General features: G+C 42.2%; 1 protein-coding gene across 1 annotated transcript in view; it reads left to right on the forward strand.

Moving 5' to 3' along the window:
- Window positions 1-16,178, forward strand: part of hip1 (huntingtin interacting protein 1) — a 44,380-nt gene that overhangs the window by 15,556 nt on the left and 12,646 nt on the right. The window contains exons 2-15 of the mRNA XM_051399583.1: window positions 4,597-4,660; window positions 5,177-5,319; window positions 5,465-5,521; window positions 7,203-7,283; window positions 9,452-9,528; window positions 10,902-10,963; window positions 12,220-12,360; window positions 13,515-13,572; window positions 13,750-13,825; window positions 14,393-14,536; window positions 14,869-14,966; window positions 15,127-15,199; window positions 15,295-15,478; window positions 15,842-15,930. Of these exons, the coding sequence (XP_051255543.1) occupies window positions 4,597-4,660; window positions 5,177-5,319; window positions 5,465-5,521; window positions 7,203-7,283; window positions 9,452-9,528; window positions 10,902-10,963; window positions 12,220-12,360; window positions 13,515-13,572; window positions 13,750-13,825; window positions 14,393-14,536; window positions 14,869-14,966; window positions 15,127-15,199; window positions 15,295-15,478; window positions 15,842-15,930 (1,347 nt within the window). The remainder of the gene's footprint in view (window positions 1-4,596; window positions 4,661-5,176; window positions 5,320-5,464; window positions 5,522-7,202; window positions 7,284-9,451; window positions 9,529-10,901; window positions 10,964-12,219; window positions 12,361-13,514; window positions 13,573-13,749; window positions 13,826-14,392; window positions 14,537-14,868; window positions 14,967-15,126; window positions 15,200-15,294; window positions 15,479-15,841; window positions 15,931-16,178) is intronic.

The following is a 16,178-nucleotide window of genomic DNA, read 5'->3' on the forward strand; positions in this document are numbered from 1 at the left end:
AAGATGTTTCTGTAGATACCAAGATGTAAGAAGGAGTTTTGTGTTCAGCTGGCGAGTAATTGATTGAATCCTTATTATAAGTGATGGGTTTAGTGGCGAAAGTGAGGGAGGAAGTTCAGTTGCTGAGGTCGCGCCACATTAACCAACGTAAGGAGGACTCCCTCGGAGCTGATCTTTGCTTTTCACCCTCATAATCACTTCCTTCTCACCTCCGATTTAATTGCTCATCATCGCACTTTGTCATCTGGTCAGCGCAGCCGCACTGCGAGGAGCTAATAGGCCATTGATGCGTCCATGCCAGCAGCCGATGCCAGGAGTCCCAGGCAGCTGGCAGTCTCATTCAACCCAAACACAAAGTACAAAGTCTCACTGTGGGCTAATTGGGTCATCCTCATGTGGGAACCAGTTGCACTGGGAGTTTCACAATCATCCCTTGATTTTTGTGTGAGTGATAGAGAAAGAGGGGGGGGTCATCGTCATGAGATGTTTCTTCTTTTGATCTCAATGTGACATTAACATCCAACGGCAGCTGATATCAAAAGTAAAAACATCTTACTGCGTGACCCTCGTACTGATGACAACCAAGATAATGTCATTGTTGTTGTTTTGACAGATTAACAACCAGCGCAGTGACAGGAAATGACACAAAAGCCACTTCCCTCTTTGCTAATGCAAGGCAGATGTGGCCAGAGTATAAACAAAATGTTTTGGCCAAGCTATACGCTGAATTTGATTTTGGAAATATAACCTCTTTGATGAAGAGTGGGGGGAGGAAGTAAAGCCCTGGCTAGCTTCATGTGCTAGTGGAGGAAATTAAACTAGTATGTGGTGTAAATTGCATTCACACACATTTTGAGAACTTGTTGAGCCAATTAAATGTAAATAGCAACATTATGCTGAATGTAGGTAATAAACAAATTATTGACGGTGAGAATGAAACTTAACACGAACAGGAACCTGCTTTCAAGATACACAGGTTATGGGAACATTTACTGACCTAAAAGAGGTCATAACCAAATGAACCAAGGTGTGAACACAGTGGTATATGTTGACTGTGACAGTTGATTCTCGATCTTGGAAATAGTAGTATGACGGAATCATTTTAACTCAAGGTCCACTGACTAGTTTTTCTGTAGCTTTCAAGCACATTTCATTGTGCAAGTTCGGTCACATTATTAGATTTAAGAGAGTGGACCTCGTGGGTTCGAGTCCTGCCTGTGGCCCTTTGTTGCGTGTCCTCCCCTCACTCTCTTCCCACTTCTTGTCACTCTTTAGCTGTTTTTGTAAATTAAAGGCAATGAAAGCCGAGAAAAGAATATAACACAAATAAATCCTAGTATGATTATTTTTGACAGATCTGATTTTTGTTTAGTTGGAATCCTAATTCTTTGCATCACAACAAACATGTTTTCTTAAATCTGGAGAAAAAGATTTGTAGGTCATCTCCACAGAGCTACAATACTTTATTATAATGCTGTTTTCTCAAACATTTTACCTTTATCAAAAAAACTGCAGCTTCTGCCATCTAGATGTTGAACATATTGAGATTTAAGTAATACTTTGATTAATTGTGCAGCTCCAGTTAACAGCAGTTTCCAATCTGTAGCCAATCAGCATCCAAACCACAAAGTCCAAAGAGTCCAAAAACTCCATTCATCAATTTATACATCTCGTACACGACTCTTATTGCCTCACGTGTGCTGTCATTGATAATACTATATGCCTTTCTATGTTAAACACTGTTGTTTCATGTGTTCTCACCAGCTTTTAAAATAAAAAAAAAAATTTATTTTTTTTTTTTTTTTTTAAAAAAGCGTTTAATTTTTTTTCAAGGGGTTTTATTTGTAGTTAATTTGCAAACAGGAAGTTCTTACAAAGCGCATGCTCAAATTTAACCGGGAACCTTTTTCTAGTGGTTTTGAGAAAACCGACTGTAGGTTAGACCACAATGGGTTTTCAGCTCTTTTCTGCACAGCCCAGACAGGACAGCGTAAGCCCTGCAGTGTTTGACCTTTATAGTACACACACACTCTCTCTCACACACACACACACACACACACACACTCTCACACTCACAGCCAGAGTCTTGGCTCAGGTTGGTGCTGCTGATGCAACAGGACAGGTGTTGGGTTCCAGCTCCAGCGCTCGTGTTTAATCAACACTTAATGACAGGAGCAGAAAGCGCAGTCAGCCATCATTTTTACGACACACTGCGGTGTCTCCTCGCCATCGGCAGGATTACGAGCCGAGCGCGGACGTTGTGGAATTTCAAGTCTGAGATGTTGAAACAGCAGCCAGCTCTGCATTCCCCTCTTCCTCCTCCTGTGACTTGATCTGAATCTCCCTCATAAATTAGATTTTTGTGAACACAAAACTCGTGTTTGCCAATTTGCTGGAGCTGGTGATGACATCTCCTTCAGAGTGTGGCGTGTGAGGAGGATGCAATCTGTTGTCTGCTGTCGTTCAGACGAGACAGGAGCTCAATTTTGAACCCAGTTGTTCTTCTCTAATCACAGTTTAGTTTTTGTTTCCAGCCGTGTGTTTGAGGGGATTATGGGTATAAATAAAAATATGATCTGAGTTTCAGTCGGTGACACCTGGTAGCATATGTTTGTTTGCTGTAAGGATATAGAAGATTAGCAGAGTGGGTTGGGTTTGTCTCATAGTGACACTGATAGCAACCAGTGCTCCTGAAGTGTTCCTCCTCTTCTCTCCTTCATTCCTGCCTCCTTCCTTCCCCACCCCTCCTGGCCCGCTCCTCCTCCTCCTCCAGTGATTCCTCGCGGTGAACTTGCAGTCCTGACAGCTCACATACTGGAAGAGGAGGAGCAGACTCAGGACATCTGTGGGAAGTGAGATTATGAAACAGGCCTCTCCCGTCCTCCTCTGACCCTGGCCACCACACTCACTGTTCATGATACCGTGCAAACGATAGTGACAAAATGCAAGTTTGGCTTTTATTTTTTGAACTTTGGCATTTCAGGCCCAGGTTTTGAGCTGAAGGGTTGAGATGGATGACTTTTCTTGGTTTGATTTTCCTCTCGTGTGTAACGTGATATGTCAGCCAGATGCTGCTCCAGAACACCTTGTTTTGAAAACCATCTGAAACGGTTTAAACTCTCAAACAACACTGTCCCCAAATTAAAGCGGGAACATTTTGTGGGGCTCGTTTTCATATTTATTTCATCATACAGCTTTCTTGTGGCTCCCTCGATGGGACATAAAGAAGTATCATGCAAGAGCAAGTACAGGGTTTTTTAGTCATGGTATCTATGGATGTCTGTGGGTCGGTCCTGACTGAAATATAACTGTGCAAACATTTATGGTCCCCAGATAATGAATCCTACTTAGTTTGGTTATCCCTTGACTTTTATTCAAGACCCACATGAGGTTTACAGTTTTTAGTGAAAGGTCTCAACGGCTATTGAAAGGGTTGCCATTAAATTTAAGGATATCCATGATCCCCAGAGGATAAACCCTAATTATTTGGTGATTTTTAACTCTCAAACTCTCTTACTCATCAAAGTCTGTTTAAAGGTGTTGGGGAGTATTACTGGGGGGAAAAAAGATGTATAAAGCGTTTTGTGGCTTAGGGAAGGGAGCTGCTTAGAAATGTGATAATTGATTTGTAGATAATTCAGAAATCCATCCACCCACACTCCTTTTTTCTAATAGAGCAATAACTCCTTTGGCCACATTTCTACAAAAGACCATTGTTTCCTTATGATGTATGTTTTTCAGCCAGTTAGTATCAAACACTACTACCACAGCAGCTTTGTAATAGTCATAATGGATGTTAGTATGACGGTGTTCGCCTGCAGGATGCATATACTATATAACTGAAAAGTGGAGACACGTCTCTAGTGTTTCTGTAAGCCAAGTTAAATGATACTTTAATTTGAGCTGAAGTTGGAGGGGTTCAGTTTTATCCTGGCCAACATTCCTGAGTAGATTTCACAGCACAGACAGATACTCCCCTGATCATCCACACGTGAGTAATTATTGGTGCTATCTCATTTAGTTTGCCTGCTCACAGTCCTAATGTTAACTGAAGATCGGTTCCTCGGATATGTGAATGCAGGCTTCAGGCCTGGAAATGGTTCCGCTCTGATGAAAGTTACGTGATTTTTTCTGTTCCTTTCTATATATTTTACAATCCCGAATCCCACAATTCAGGCAGAAACGAGAAGTTTTCTTTGTGGGAGTGTAAGAAGAGAAATCACACTCGCTATTTTGACCCCCTGCCCTCTTAGATACACTTAACATGTGTCACTCGATGAGACAGGTGTTTGCCTAAGTAGAGCTCCTCAAAAGCAGAGAGCAGCTTGGGTCTCTTAGCTCCTGCCTTGAATACCAACTCCACATAAAATGGGTCAGTCACCCTTTACTGAAAACTTCGCTGCTTCTCTTTCCCCAGGTGGTTAGAAAAGGAAAAAGCAACTTTCTGAAAGGTGTAAAGGGTGCCAAGTTTTAAAATGAAACACTTGACACTTGAAGTTTTTTTTTTCTTTTCTCTGTAAGCGGTGTGAAAAAAGCTGTGGGCTGATTTGTGTTCTCTGTTTCTCTCCTCTGCCCTTCCTTCCCTCCTCTTCACAGGCTGTCAGCATCAATAAGGCCATCAACACACAGGAGGTCGCTGTCAAAGAGAAGCATGCCAGGAATATCCTTATATTGTCATTGTGTGTGTGTGTGTGTGTGTGTGTGTGTGTGTGTGTGTGTGTGTGTGTGTTTGTCCTGATTTCCATGTGTGTGTGGAGCTGTTCCTCCATGGCTGAGAGGGTTACGTTTGTGTAACATAAAAACAACAAACTTAGTGTAACCTCATCACCTATACGTGGCCCTGCTGCAGAGCTAATTTGGTCGTGTGTGAAACAAATCACAAAGCTGCACAGACAGAGGAGAGTGCTGTTTGGAGATTTATCTAAAGTCAGAATATCCAGGGCTCATTATTTTTGTTTTTTTAACTTAAAAAATAAAATAAATAAAAAGGATGATAAATAGAAAAATAAAAAGACAAGGACATGAAAACAGATGTGCCAACAGAGTAAAAATGGAGAAGAAGAGACAGAAAACAAGATTATAAAACATAACATCGGCCGTGAGCAAGACGACACAAAACACACACACAAAAGATGTCCTGCACTGTAACCCTGTGATCCTTGACTCTTTCTGTCACCTTGCATCTTGGGGACCCATCATGAGAAAGGCGCCCACACCTTTTGGGCAGCGGTCAACCGGCTTCCTCTCTCCAGCAACGCGGTGCTCTGCTGGAAGTTCTGCCATGTCTTCCACAAGCTGCTGCGAGACGGCCATCCAAGCGTACGTAAAGATGGCGTCCCGTAACGCCGTGGCTTTGTCACACCTCATCTACATTTAGTTAATTATACCCGGTGAGTCCTGTTACATTAACTCTTTTCCCCCTCTCGATCCCCCCTCCTCTCTGTTTCTGCTGCTGTCCCTGCAGGTGATAAAAGACTCCATGAGGAACAAGGCTGATTTAACAGATATGAGCAGGATGTGGGTAAGGACACAGAGATAATTATTATATTAATGTGGTCATATCACAGCACGCAGTCACAAGTCTAAGTATGACCTTGTGGGAATAGTTCTCTACTGGTGACTCTGTATTATGAATATTAAAATATTAAACATGGATGAATGGCAGACTTTGATAACTGAAGAATTAGAAAGCTCATACAATGAAGGAAAAAATAAAGATAAAAATGTGGACTGTCCTGATGAGTCCTTTTCTTATTGTCAAAGTCTGATTGACATTCAGACAGAGACAGCTAAGTAGTGTACTATTTTGATCATCGAGTAATTTGAAAAGAAGTCAAATTCTCTGACTTCAGCTTTTTAAATGTGAATATTTTCTGGTTCTGTGACAGTAAACTGAATATCTTTTGGGCTGTGGACCAAACAAGACATTTGAGGACGTCACCTTGGGCTTTGGGAAATGGTGATCAACATTTTTCACCATTTTCTGACAGTTTCTTGGCCAAAGAACTAACACATTCCTCGTAGGTGTAAAAACCTACTTGGCAATAAACATAATTATTATTCTGATCAATTAATTGAGAAAGTGATTGACAGATTAATGGACAATGAAAACAATCATTAGCATCCTTTGAAGCCCTACAACTTAATAATTGAATTGCAGCTACATGATTACTGGTTACACCTTTTCTGACATCACAGTGGGAGTGTGGCCAGAAGAATGTCTCTTAATTGAATTTAGGGAAGTGTGTGTTTTGTTTACTACCACGAGAGAACAGCCTCCAACTTTATCTCCTCGTTCCAGTCATCACATTACGGGTGTAATTGTTTCTAGTCTGCCTGCTGTTTGTCTGTCTGTCGGAGTGACAGACAGTGCGGCCTGTGATGGACAAAGCCGCGTAAAACATGCCAAGTGTGACTGTCACAGCTCGCAACACGTCGCCTGCGTGTTGTGACTAACAGACAGTCACATTACATAAGCTCATCTGCGAGCTTCTCTGCAGGGAATCTCACGCGTTTGAGGTGGCAGAGCTAAAAACGGAAAACATGTAACATTATTGTGTAAAGCCCTGATTGGTGACAGTGATGAAATACATGAGGTTTATTGTGTAAACCTGTACTGACTGCACTGCATTAAACCACGTAGACTGAACAGTCACACTTCAGTTAGGGTCTTGAGCAGTGTTGTGCTGGGTGGAGAACCCGTTCAGCTCTGTATTCCTGGATTTACTTTTTGTTGTTTTATTACTCAGCTTTTTGCTGATGTCACTAGGTAGGAGGATACAGGAAGTTTGTTCCCTGTGACCGGGGGTTGTGGCCTCTCTTTCCTGTTGTGTCATCACCCACCAGCACTCCCAGGCTGAAGGAAAAAGGAAGTGAGAAGCAATTGGCCACATAGCTGCTCTATTCAACTTTGTCCACACTCTTGGACGAGGGACATTGAAATGAAACCTGCTGGTTTATAATGTTTTTCAGTGAAGATTCTTTTGGCTGCTGCTGCTGTGGTATAGTTTAGTATAGTTTAGCCCTGCAGTATGAATATGGCCTCAGTCTCTTTATGCTGCCAGAACAAATGTCCTCAAAGCACAGAATGATTTGCTTCCTTAGTTACTACCAAACCTGCACGTCTTCCAGGAGAGAAAAAGATAATGTTCTACCTTTTGAATCGTGTCTCTTGTTTTCTCTTAATGTCCCCTCCTCCACAGGGTCACCTGAGTGAAGGCTATGGGAAGCTGTGCAGCATCTACCTCAAACTGCTCATCACCAAAATGGAGTTTCACATCAAAGTGAGTTGGCCTGGCCTATAAAAACCAGCGCCAGTCTCCCTCATCACTCATTATCTTTGTCTCAGACTCTCCTTTTAGTGCAAGTGTGTCTCTGCGGGGGGGTGGGGGTGGGGTTGGCATCATAGAAAATTCTGGCTTTTACACTAATGGCCTCTCAAGAGTCTGTAATGTAGCCTTTTTATGAGACAGCGGGGCGTTGCAAGGACCTAAAAGGCAGTGTTGATGCTATCACAGGAAGACGGGGTTAGCCGTTGCTCTGCTGAAGGGTGAGGGCAGGTTGCTGATGTAACTTCAGAGTCGGAGGAGTAATGTGACATGTGTGGCAGATAAAGCCATTGATCATATTTTACGTCACCTCCCTGCACTCTGTATTTGTTAAATTTGTTGCTCATACATGCAGCATGCAGGTTGATCTGTAAACCTACACACAATATCTAAAATAACTTCTGAGCTCACAGAAGAGGAAATGGTCACACACTAGATAAAGGTCAATTAATCAACAATCAGCTCCTGCAAACACTGTCTCATATTCACTTTTAACCTGCAAATAAATGCTGAACTAAAACAAAATCTGCCTGGGTGCCCGGTTAGCTCAGTGGGTAGAGCTGGCGACCCATGTACTCAGGCTCAGTACTTGTTGCAGCGGTCCAGGGTTCGAATCCGACCTGCAGCCCTTTGCTGCGTGTTATCCCCTCTCTCTGCCCCCCTTACCTGTCTGTCTTCAGCTGTCACTATCATAAAGGCAATAAAAGTAAAAAAAATATATAGTTTAAAACTTTTACTACTTGCTAAATAAACACCCTCTACAGTGCATGTATCTATCTATCTATATATATATATATATACATATATATATATATATATATATATATATATATTGTGACTTAACAGAATGAGGTGATGTGTAAACTTCTCTTTGCTCACTACAGGGAAATGTCGATAAACTTCATATAATTATAATATATTAATAATAAGACAAAAACAACAACAGTTTTCACAGTTTTTAGTGCCGCCGTTTTATAGAAATGAAGCGTGACGGCTGACAGCCTGTTTGATTAAGAGCCAGGATTTTGTTTTGATTGGCTTCAACTAGTGGGGCAAAAGTCTAGAGACTGCACAGGAGCAGCCAAAGTCCAAACGATTTACCTGAGCGTGTCATCTCAAACACTTAGCAGCCAGCAGTGGTGGGGCAAGCATTCAGATCCTTTACTTAAAGCTGCTCTAATCAGTATGTTTAATATTAACAATGGATCACATGATTACTTGTATATGAAAGTCATAGTGATGTGGCATCATCCCCTCAGCTCTACGGAGGTTTATAGCAACTTTTTCTGTTTTGGTTCATTCTCATCTCATCAGTGTTGATTTTCAACCCAAAAACTCTTAAAAGACCCACTGTAGTCTACCGGCACAGCTCAAACTGCAGATAGACAGCGTTAGCAACTAGCTGGTGAACATAGTGGAGCATTCAGCAGCTGCAGAGCCAGATAGTATCCTCAGAGTTGGACGAAACCAAAAGCAGAGCTAAAAGAGAGTGAATATCAGGCTTTCATCACACAAACACAATTTTAAATGGTTAAAATGGTTGGTGAATCCTAAATAAATGAAGTGGAGTCATTCCAGTGTGCTGTGGTTAATCTTTATGTTTTACTACAAGGTCCTTCGACCTACCAGCACCTGACAGTTGCTGGCAGTGCGTGGAGAGTTTTGTTTACAGTTCTAGATTAATTATGCTGCTGTATGTGTAAATATGCAACAACTTCAGGAGAAGTAGTGGCGTAGGAGTGGAAAATGGCATCAAATGGAAATACCCAAGTAAAGTTCAAGTACAAGATAAAATGTGTGCCCCTGCATGGGATTTGACTGATTGTGTTTGTTTTTGCGGTCATATAGAGGCAGATATTAGTATTAAATTGAGACTCTTTTATAACCAGGTAAAACTCTTTGTAATACGTTTAAGTACAGTATTTGAGTAATTAAAAATGTACCGCCCGGCTTACCTGGAAAACAACCATATATTCTTAAAGACCAGTTTTATCAGCATATTAATGGTTATAAACATCAGATTCTTCCTGTAAATGTGTTCGTCTCAGACGGACGTCAGGATGGCTGACCTTGAGTTTAAAGCTTCCTCCTGTGATCTTCTTCTTCTTCTCTTTCTCTTCCAGAACCCTCGTTTCCCCGGCAACCTGCAGATGTCAAACAGACAGCTTGACGAGGCGGGAGAGAATGACGTTAACAACTTGTGAGTTTGTCACGCTGCCGCTTCGCCAGTTGTTGTTGTTGTTATTGTGGTATTTTGCTGAGCATGACCGTTGTGCTGGCCGGACCCCGTGATCCAGATATTAATGAGTTTCAGTGTTATGTCTCAAACTGTGTCGACCAAAGTGTGAAATTAAATGATTGCATTGGATCGCTACTTAAATCATGATGCACATGAGTTATCCACAAGAACTCATTCATCGGGATGGATTTTAGAATAATCAAGAGGTGTTGTTGAGCAAGGACTAAGGCCTTAAAAAAACACGGAGAGGAAAGGTTTCAGTTCATTGTTTTAATCTATGGTTCTGCCTTTTTTAGTCACCCTCCCAGTACTTTAGTTCTGAGGCTGGTACAATAATCTGCTTTAATAACTCCTCTACAAGTGGTTCTCAATCTTTTGGGTTGTCGCCCCTTTAAAGGGGAACTTGGCAACTATTTCAACTTAATAAACCCATTTAGAAATCATTTGGATGGCTAAATGGCCTGTTCCGGTGTTAATGGTGACTGTCCCTGCTCCCTCTAGCGTCCCCAGGCGGAAAACCAACCTTGCAATTTTGGGACTACCGTCCCGTTAAGTTGGAAATAGGAAGTATCAGGAGAAGCGAGAAGGAGCGAGAAACACATACTGCTTTACGGCAATTCCACATAAACGCACACGCCCCCCTCAATACCGGTTAGCCACGCCGGCTATAAGAACAAGCAACGATCGTATTACGATGTATTACCCATCTCGGTAGACATTGCTCCACATGAAAAAGTTGGCCGGCAACAAATGCACATCAGCAGCGGTAGAAAGGGGGAGGAGGGTGCCGCAAGTGAGTTTTTTTACGACCGTGTTTTGAAATATACGTCCCGGAGCTGTAGGGGGAGCTCGTTGAGAAAACATGTGACGACAAAAGTGAAGACCAGCGAAGAAATGGCTAGAGTTGCCAAGTTCCCCTTTAAATCAAGCTAATATCCACTAGCGCCCATCAGAGGTTGTGGCTTTAATGACCTTCTCAGATTGGTGAACTGTTCAGATTTCTAGAGGCCAGAAGAGGTGATCAAACTGATCATTTTGTGTATCACTTTAACAACCCCTCAGATTATTTCCCAGGTTGAGAGCAACTGTACTGTGCAGTAACAGGTGTGCAGTGTTTTGGGGATTTTACTCCATGACTCAACCAATCAGAATGCAGGAAGGAAACGACCCAGTGTTCTAAAGTAATCATGAAGGAAACACTTACGTGCAACTGAAAAGAAAGAGGAATAACATCAATGTCTCTTACACTCCTCAGTCAGAAGATACCAGTGATGCAATGAAACCTGTGTATGTTTGCTGAAAACATCTCTGTGTACCCCCCTCCCCTCCTTTAGCTTCCAGCTGACAGTGGAGATGTTTGACTACCTGGAGTGTGAGCTGAACCTCTTCTTGGGTGGTAAGCTATTCTCGTCTGACTGTGTTCTCTGTGCTACCAGCTGTGCTTATCTGACCATGATGTAACACACACACACACACACACACACACACACACACAGACAGACTGATGAATTGACAGACAGGAAGACGCTGTCTGACTGATAGGTGTACTGTGCATAATGTGTACAGAAATAGACACTATAGATGATATCACAGTATCATTAGAGCTCCACCTACTCTGACTCAGTCTATCGGTGGTTACATACTGTAAAGTAAGCCCTGTTGTTGTCTGGGTGAGTCATCGGGGGTTTAACGTCTCTTAAAGTATGGACAGGACTAAAAATAGACGGCCGGGATGTGACCAGGAGCTCAGAAGAAAGGCTGGAGAAGCTGTGCGCTCCCATTCATAAATGAACAGTGGGAAGTTGCCTTCTTGTTTCTGAGTATGAGGATGTTGAACATGGAGCTATCTGCCAAAATCACATCCCTCCCTTCCATCCCTAACTTCAGGACAAAATGGCTTTCTTTAAAACACATTAGAGTCTGTGTTACCTCACACCCAAATCTCAAAGCTCTTGTCAGCTTCCTCCTCCAGTCTGGTGTATTTTAAAAGCATCACGTCATCCAGGGGTAAAGAGGCCAGGCCTGAGGTGTCCGTGTGTGTGTGTGTGTGTGTGTGTGTGTGTGTGTGTGTGTGTGTGTGTGTGTGTGTGTGTGTGTCTGTGTGTGTGTGTGTGTGTGTGTGTGTGTGTGTGTGTGTGTGTGTGTGTGTGTGTGTGTGTGTGTGTGTGTGTGTGTGTGTTTTCTAGCTGTGCAGGAAACCACGCCTCTGCTGCTCTCTCAGGGCCTGGCTTTTGGGCCTGGTGTGTGCAGGGTGGCAGGGAAATGAAAGAGGAGGCGTAATGATGGAGGCAGAGAGAGAGAGAGGCAGACAATCCTGGTAGTGTTCAGGTTGCTGCTCCCTCTCAAAACACTTTTTCTTGCCTTTTTTCAATAAACAAGAAAGAGCTGCATGTTGCTTTGGAGAATTTTATGACTTAATTTTCAGAGAGGACAGCAGCACAACTTGATTGATTCATGAAAAATGAATGATGGATGACACTCGTGCACGTCTGTCTCTGTGTTTGCTTTAATAATCTCTGATGTGTGAGTGTGTGGTGACTCCTGCCGTTTTTGTAATGTTACCTGATGGGTTTGCACAAATCTGCGTGGGTGTACATTGATCTTGTGAATGCATGTATTGATCGATGTATGTGTTTCTCTCTCCTCTCGCAGTATTCAGCTCTCTAGACATGTCACGGTCGGTGTCGGTGACAGCGGCGGGCCAGTGTCGCCTGGCCCCCCTCATACAAGTCATCCTGGACAGTAGCCACCTGTATGACTACACCGTCAAGCTGCTGTTTAAGCTGCATTCCTGTGAGTGACGCACACATCTTGTTGGTCAAACTACAGGCCCAGTAGGAATAGTATGGTGTAGCTATGGTTGCTTTCTTTTGAGTATTTCTGTAGTGCAGTTTCATGTGAATTAGAGTTTCAACCTTATTTGGGTGCCAAAACTTAAACAAAAAATTTTATTGGTCAGCAAAGTTAATCAATCATTTGGTCTCTCTTAGATTTTTGTGTTAGGTTTGCACATACAGTTGTTCCAGGTTGGATTCACCAAACTTAAATCACTTGTTTCAACCTGATAGGTGCCACTTATTCATGAGGGAGGAGCATGTTCATGTGATTTGATCAAAAGCAGAATCAACAACCCTAAATTGATAAAGTGACTTGTTCTGCTCCATATGTGAACAAGAATTCACAAAAATATAGTCATGAGAGAGTAAAAAGCTGAATATCAGAAATCAGCAGAAGAAAACATACATTGTGTCCGTAGACTGCAACTGGCAATTAATGTTATTATCAATTAATGTGACGATTATATAGACTATAAAAAGTGGTGAAAAACGTTGATCACAACTTCCTGAAGGGATTTTCTTAAATAGCTTGTTTTATTTAAACAGTCACAACCAAACAATATTTAATTTGCTATCATATATGATGAAAACAAGAAATCCTCACATCTGAAACAAAAGGCAGACTGTCTGAACATGACTCAAACGACAGGTCTGAACCACTCGTTAATTTCGTTTGAAGAAAGGAGGTTGGTGAATGCCACAGATTTGTACTCACTGCTTAGAAACATGTCTGTTCATAAGAGTTCTTGCAGGAGATCCACTGCCTCTTGAGCAGCCTTGGATTTACCTGTTGAGTGCCTAGCTTTACTTTATGGTCTTAAACGTACTGCAGTACATAATGTGTGTGAATACTTACAATGGGTGACTCTTTCCTCCAAAGAGTCAGAGACGACATCTCTCTTAGTTAAAGAATTGTTCAGGCCCTTTGGGCTCCTGAAATCCCCCTTAATAAAGCCTTTTCTCTGTTTCTGAAAAGTAGATTTTGATACATTGATGCACAAAATCCCACCATCTATGTGTGCACCTAAACGTTATGTATATATATTCTGAATACCTGAGAATTTTTGGTGTCTGAGCACTGACGTGTTTGTGTTTTGTGTGTGCTCGCAGGCCTTCCAGCAGACACTCTCCAGGGCCACAGAGATCGCTTCCAGGAACAGTTTAAGAAGTATGAAGTACACTTGCAGTCACACACACAGGCAGAAACACAGCCGGTCACTGTACTGAGTGTGACCTCAAGGTCTGAGGTTTAGTACCGTGTTGAATGAATTTCTGCCCTTCTCACTCTGAATTTCTGTCTATTCCTTCTTCTGTCTGTCCTTTTCTCTGGTTCTTTCTGTTTCAGGTTAAAGAGTCTGTTTTATCGCTCCAGTAACTTGCAGTATTTCAAGAGGCTGATTCAGATCCCACAGTTGCCTGAGGTGAGGACCGCCTCTCACTGAGTCATTTTCCACATTCTAACCACACCTTAGCCCCAAGTTGACCATGACGGTTGTTTCAGGTTTCTGTTTAGCAACTGGTTAATTCATCTATTACGCTGTTTGATCATTTACAGCTGTTATTGCTTACTTTTTTTTAATAATATCATATTATAGGTATTTCTTTTAATATCAACTTCTCATTTTTTACCAACCCAACTTCATTTTACTGACATGCTATGGCAGTACCCACTAGTAGTTGTATATTGTTTATATACATATGATATAAATGGAAATGAGAACTTTGGGCTCATACCTTGTCCTAAATTTGCTCATATCAATTTGAGGGTGTAACTCATCTCCATCACTAAGATGCAGTGACTGAGCAAGGACAAAAGCTAGCCAATATATCCGTCCAATCGCCCAGCCCTAAACTGCACGTACTAAAACTTTTTATGTTGCAAGTTGCTATGGACACAAAAATTCTCCCAAAAGGCAACTGATTAACTCACTTTGATGGATATACAGGTTGATTAAATAATATAGTGATTATATTTGTGCTTCTTGCAGAACCCTCCCAACTTCCTGCGTGCGTCGGCTCTGTCGGAGCACATCAGCCCTGTGGTCGTGATCCCCGCCGAGTCGTCGTCCCCGGAGTCGGAGCATGTGGTGGAGACAGATGACCTGGTGGACACGGACGTCCCTGTGCTGCCGGTAACTAAACAAGACAAGTATCCCTGAATGGTACCTGCTGAAATGCTAGATGGTCGGTTCCCGACTCACATGCATGCTGTTGTAATCAGCGATCAAAAAATCTATGACTGATGTTTGTGGGAGTAGACGAGAGGGAAAGTGGTAAAAATGAAGGAAACAAACAGGAAATACCTGCCAGCACATTAACAGACTCCTCTGTAGAAACATATTTTTTAGATTCTTTGTAAATATCTGGTTTATATTCATGCTGGTACAACGTCCAGCAGGTAATGACTGTGTTTCCTAATACATAGAGATATTTTTCATGTGATTTTTCTTTCATAAACCTTCAGGCTGCTTTGGAGACCAAGTTTGACGACCTGTTTGGTACCTCAGCTGCTATAGACCCCTTCAACTTCAACAGTCAGAACGGCATGCGGAAAGACGACAAGTAAGGCTTGAAAACGTCACGTCACTGATCACTAATATCACTAATTGAATTCACAGCCCAGATGTGGATCTATGTTTAAGAACAACACATTTGATGAATAATCCAAACCAAAATCAAGCTGAAGTTTATTTATTATTTTTATTTTGTCTGTATCCACCAGAGACCGTCTGATTGAACAGCTGACGAGGGAAATCCAGGCCCTCAAAGAAGAGCTGGAGTCTTTCAGACTGGAGGTAGAGAAGAAGAAATCTATAACCCCAGAAACAAGTGAATCAACCGTATACCAACTTCATAATGTGTCTTTATTTTTTCTGCTTCATTACATCAGAGTGGTCGCTTGTGTCAGGCGCTGAGGGGGCGTGTCAACGAGCTGGAGGCGGAGCTTGCAGAGCAGAGCCACCTGAGGCTGCAGGCTGCAGGGGAGAGCGAGTTCCTGAAGGCAGAGCTGGACGACCTGCGGAGGGTCAGAGAGGACACGGAGAAGGAGCAGCGGAGCCTGACGGAGATAGAGAGTAAGGCTGGACTTATTACGTCATTATTGCTGTATAGATATGATTCAAAAAGGTAGCAGTCACATCGGAATAGTTTGTGATTGTTGAAGCGTTCTTTCTTTATTAAGAATTTTTGGAAAATATGGAAACTTTGGAAAAGTAATAGTGTTTCAGAGTGTGCACTTAAGGGCACTTTATGATCAAAATAAGAAACAGAAAGTTGGTCTCTTTAATTTATCAAACAGTGAGTTGAAGCAAAATAAAAATGAAGCATGAAAAACTAAAAGGAATTTATTAAACTAGATTATTTACCTGCAGTTTTCCCCTCCTGGATTTCCTGCTGTCATTTACTGTCTGCTAATAACTGTGTGTGTTTCTAACCAGAAAAAGCTCAGGCCAATGAGCAGCGCTACACCAAACTGAAGGAGAAGTACACAGAGCTTGTTCAAAGTCACGCAGACCTGCTGAGGAAGGTGAGAGAAAAAAATCATACTTCATCTTCATGTTCATCAAATCCTTTTCTACGTCTTTGTCCCCTCCTAAAATACCTTCCCTTCTGTCCTCCTGCTGACCTTTCATATTCCCCCCTCCAGCTGAAGCTCCAGCCTCTGTCCTAATTATTTTGGTGTGTTTCTCTGCGTGTCTGCATCTGTGTCCCATGACCTTCTGTGTGTGTGTGTGTGTGTGTCTGTGTGTGTGTGTGTGTGTGTGTCTGTGTGTG

The sequence above is a fragment of the Dicentrarchus labrax genome, unplaced genomic scaffold (genome assembly GCF_905237075.1).
Source record: "Dicentrarchus labrax unplaced genomic scaffold, dlabrax2021, whole genome shotgun sequence".
Lineage (NCBI taxonomy): Eukaryota > Metazoa > Chordata > Actinopteri > Moronidae > Dicentrarchus > Dicentrarchus labrax.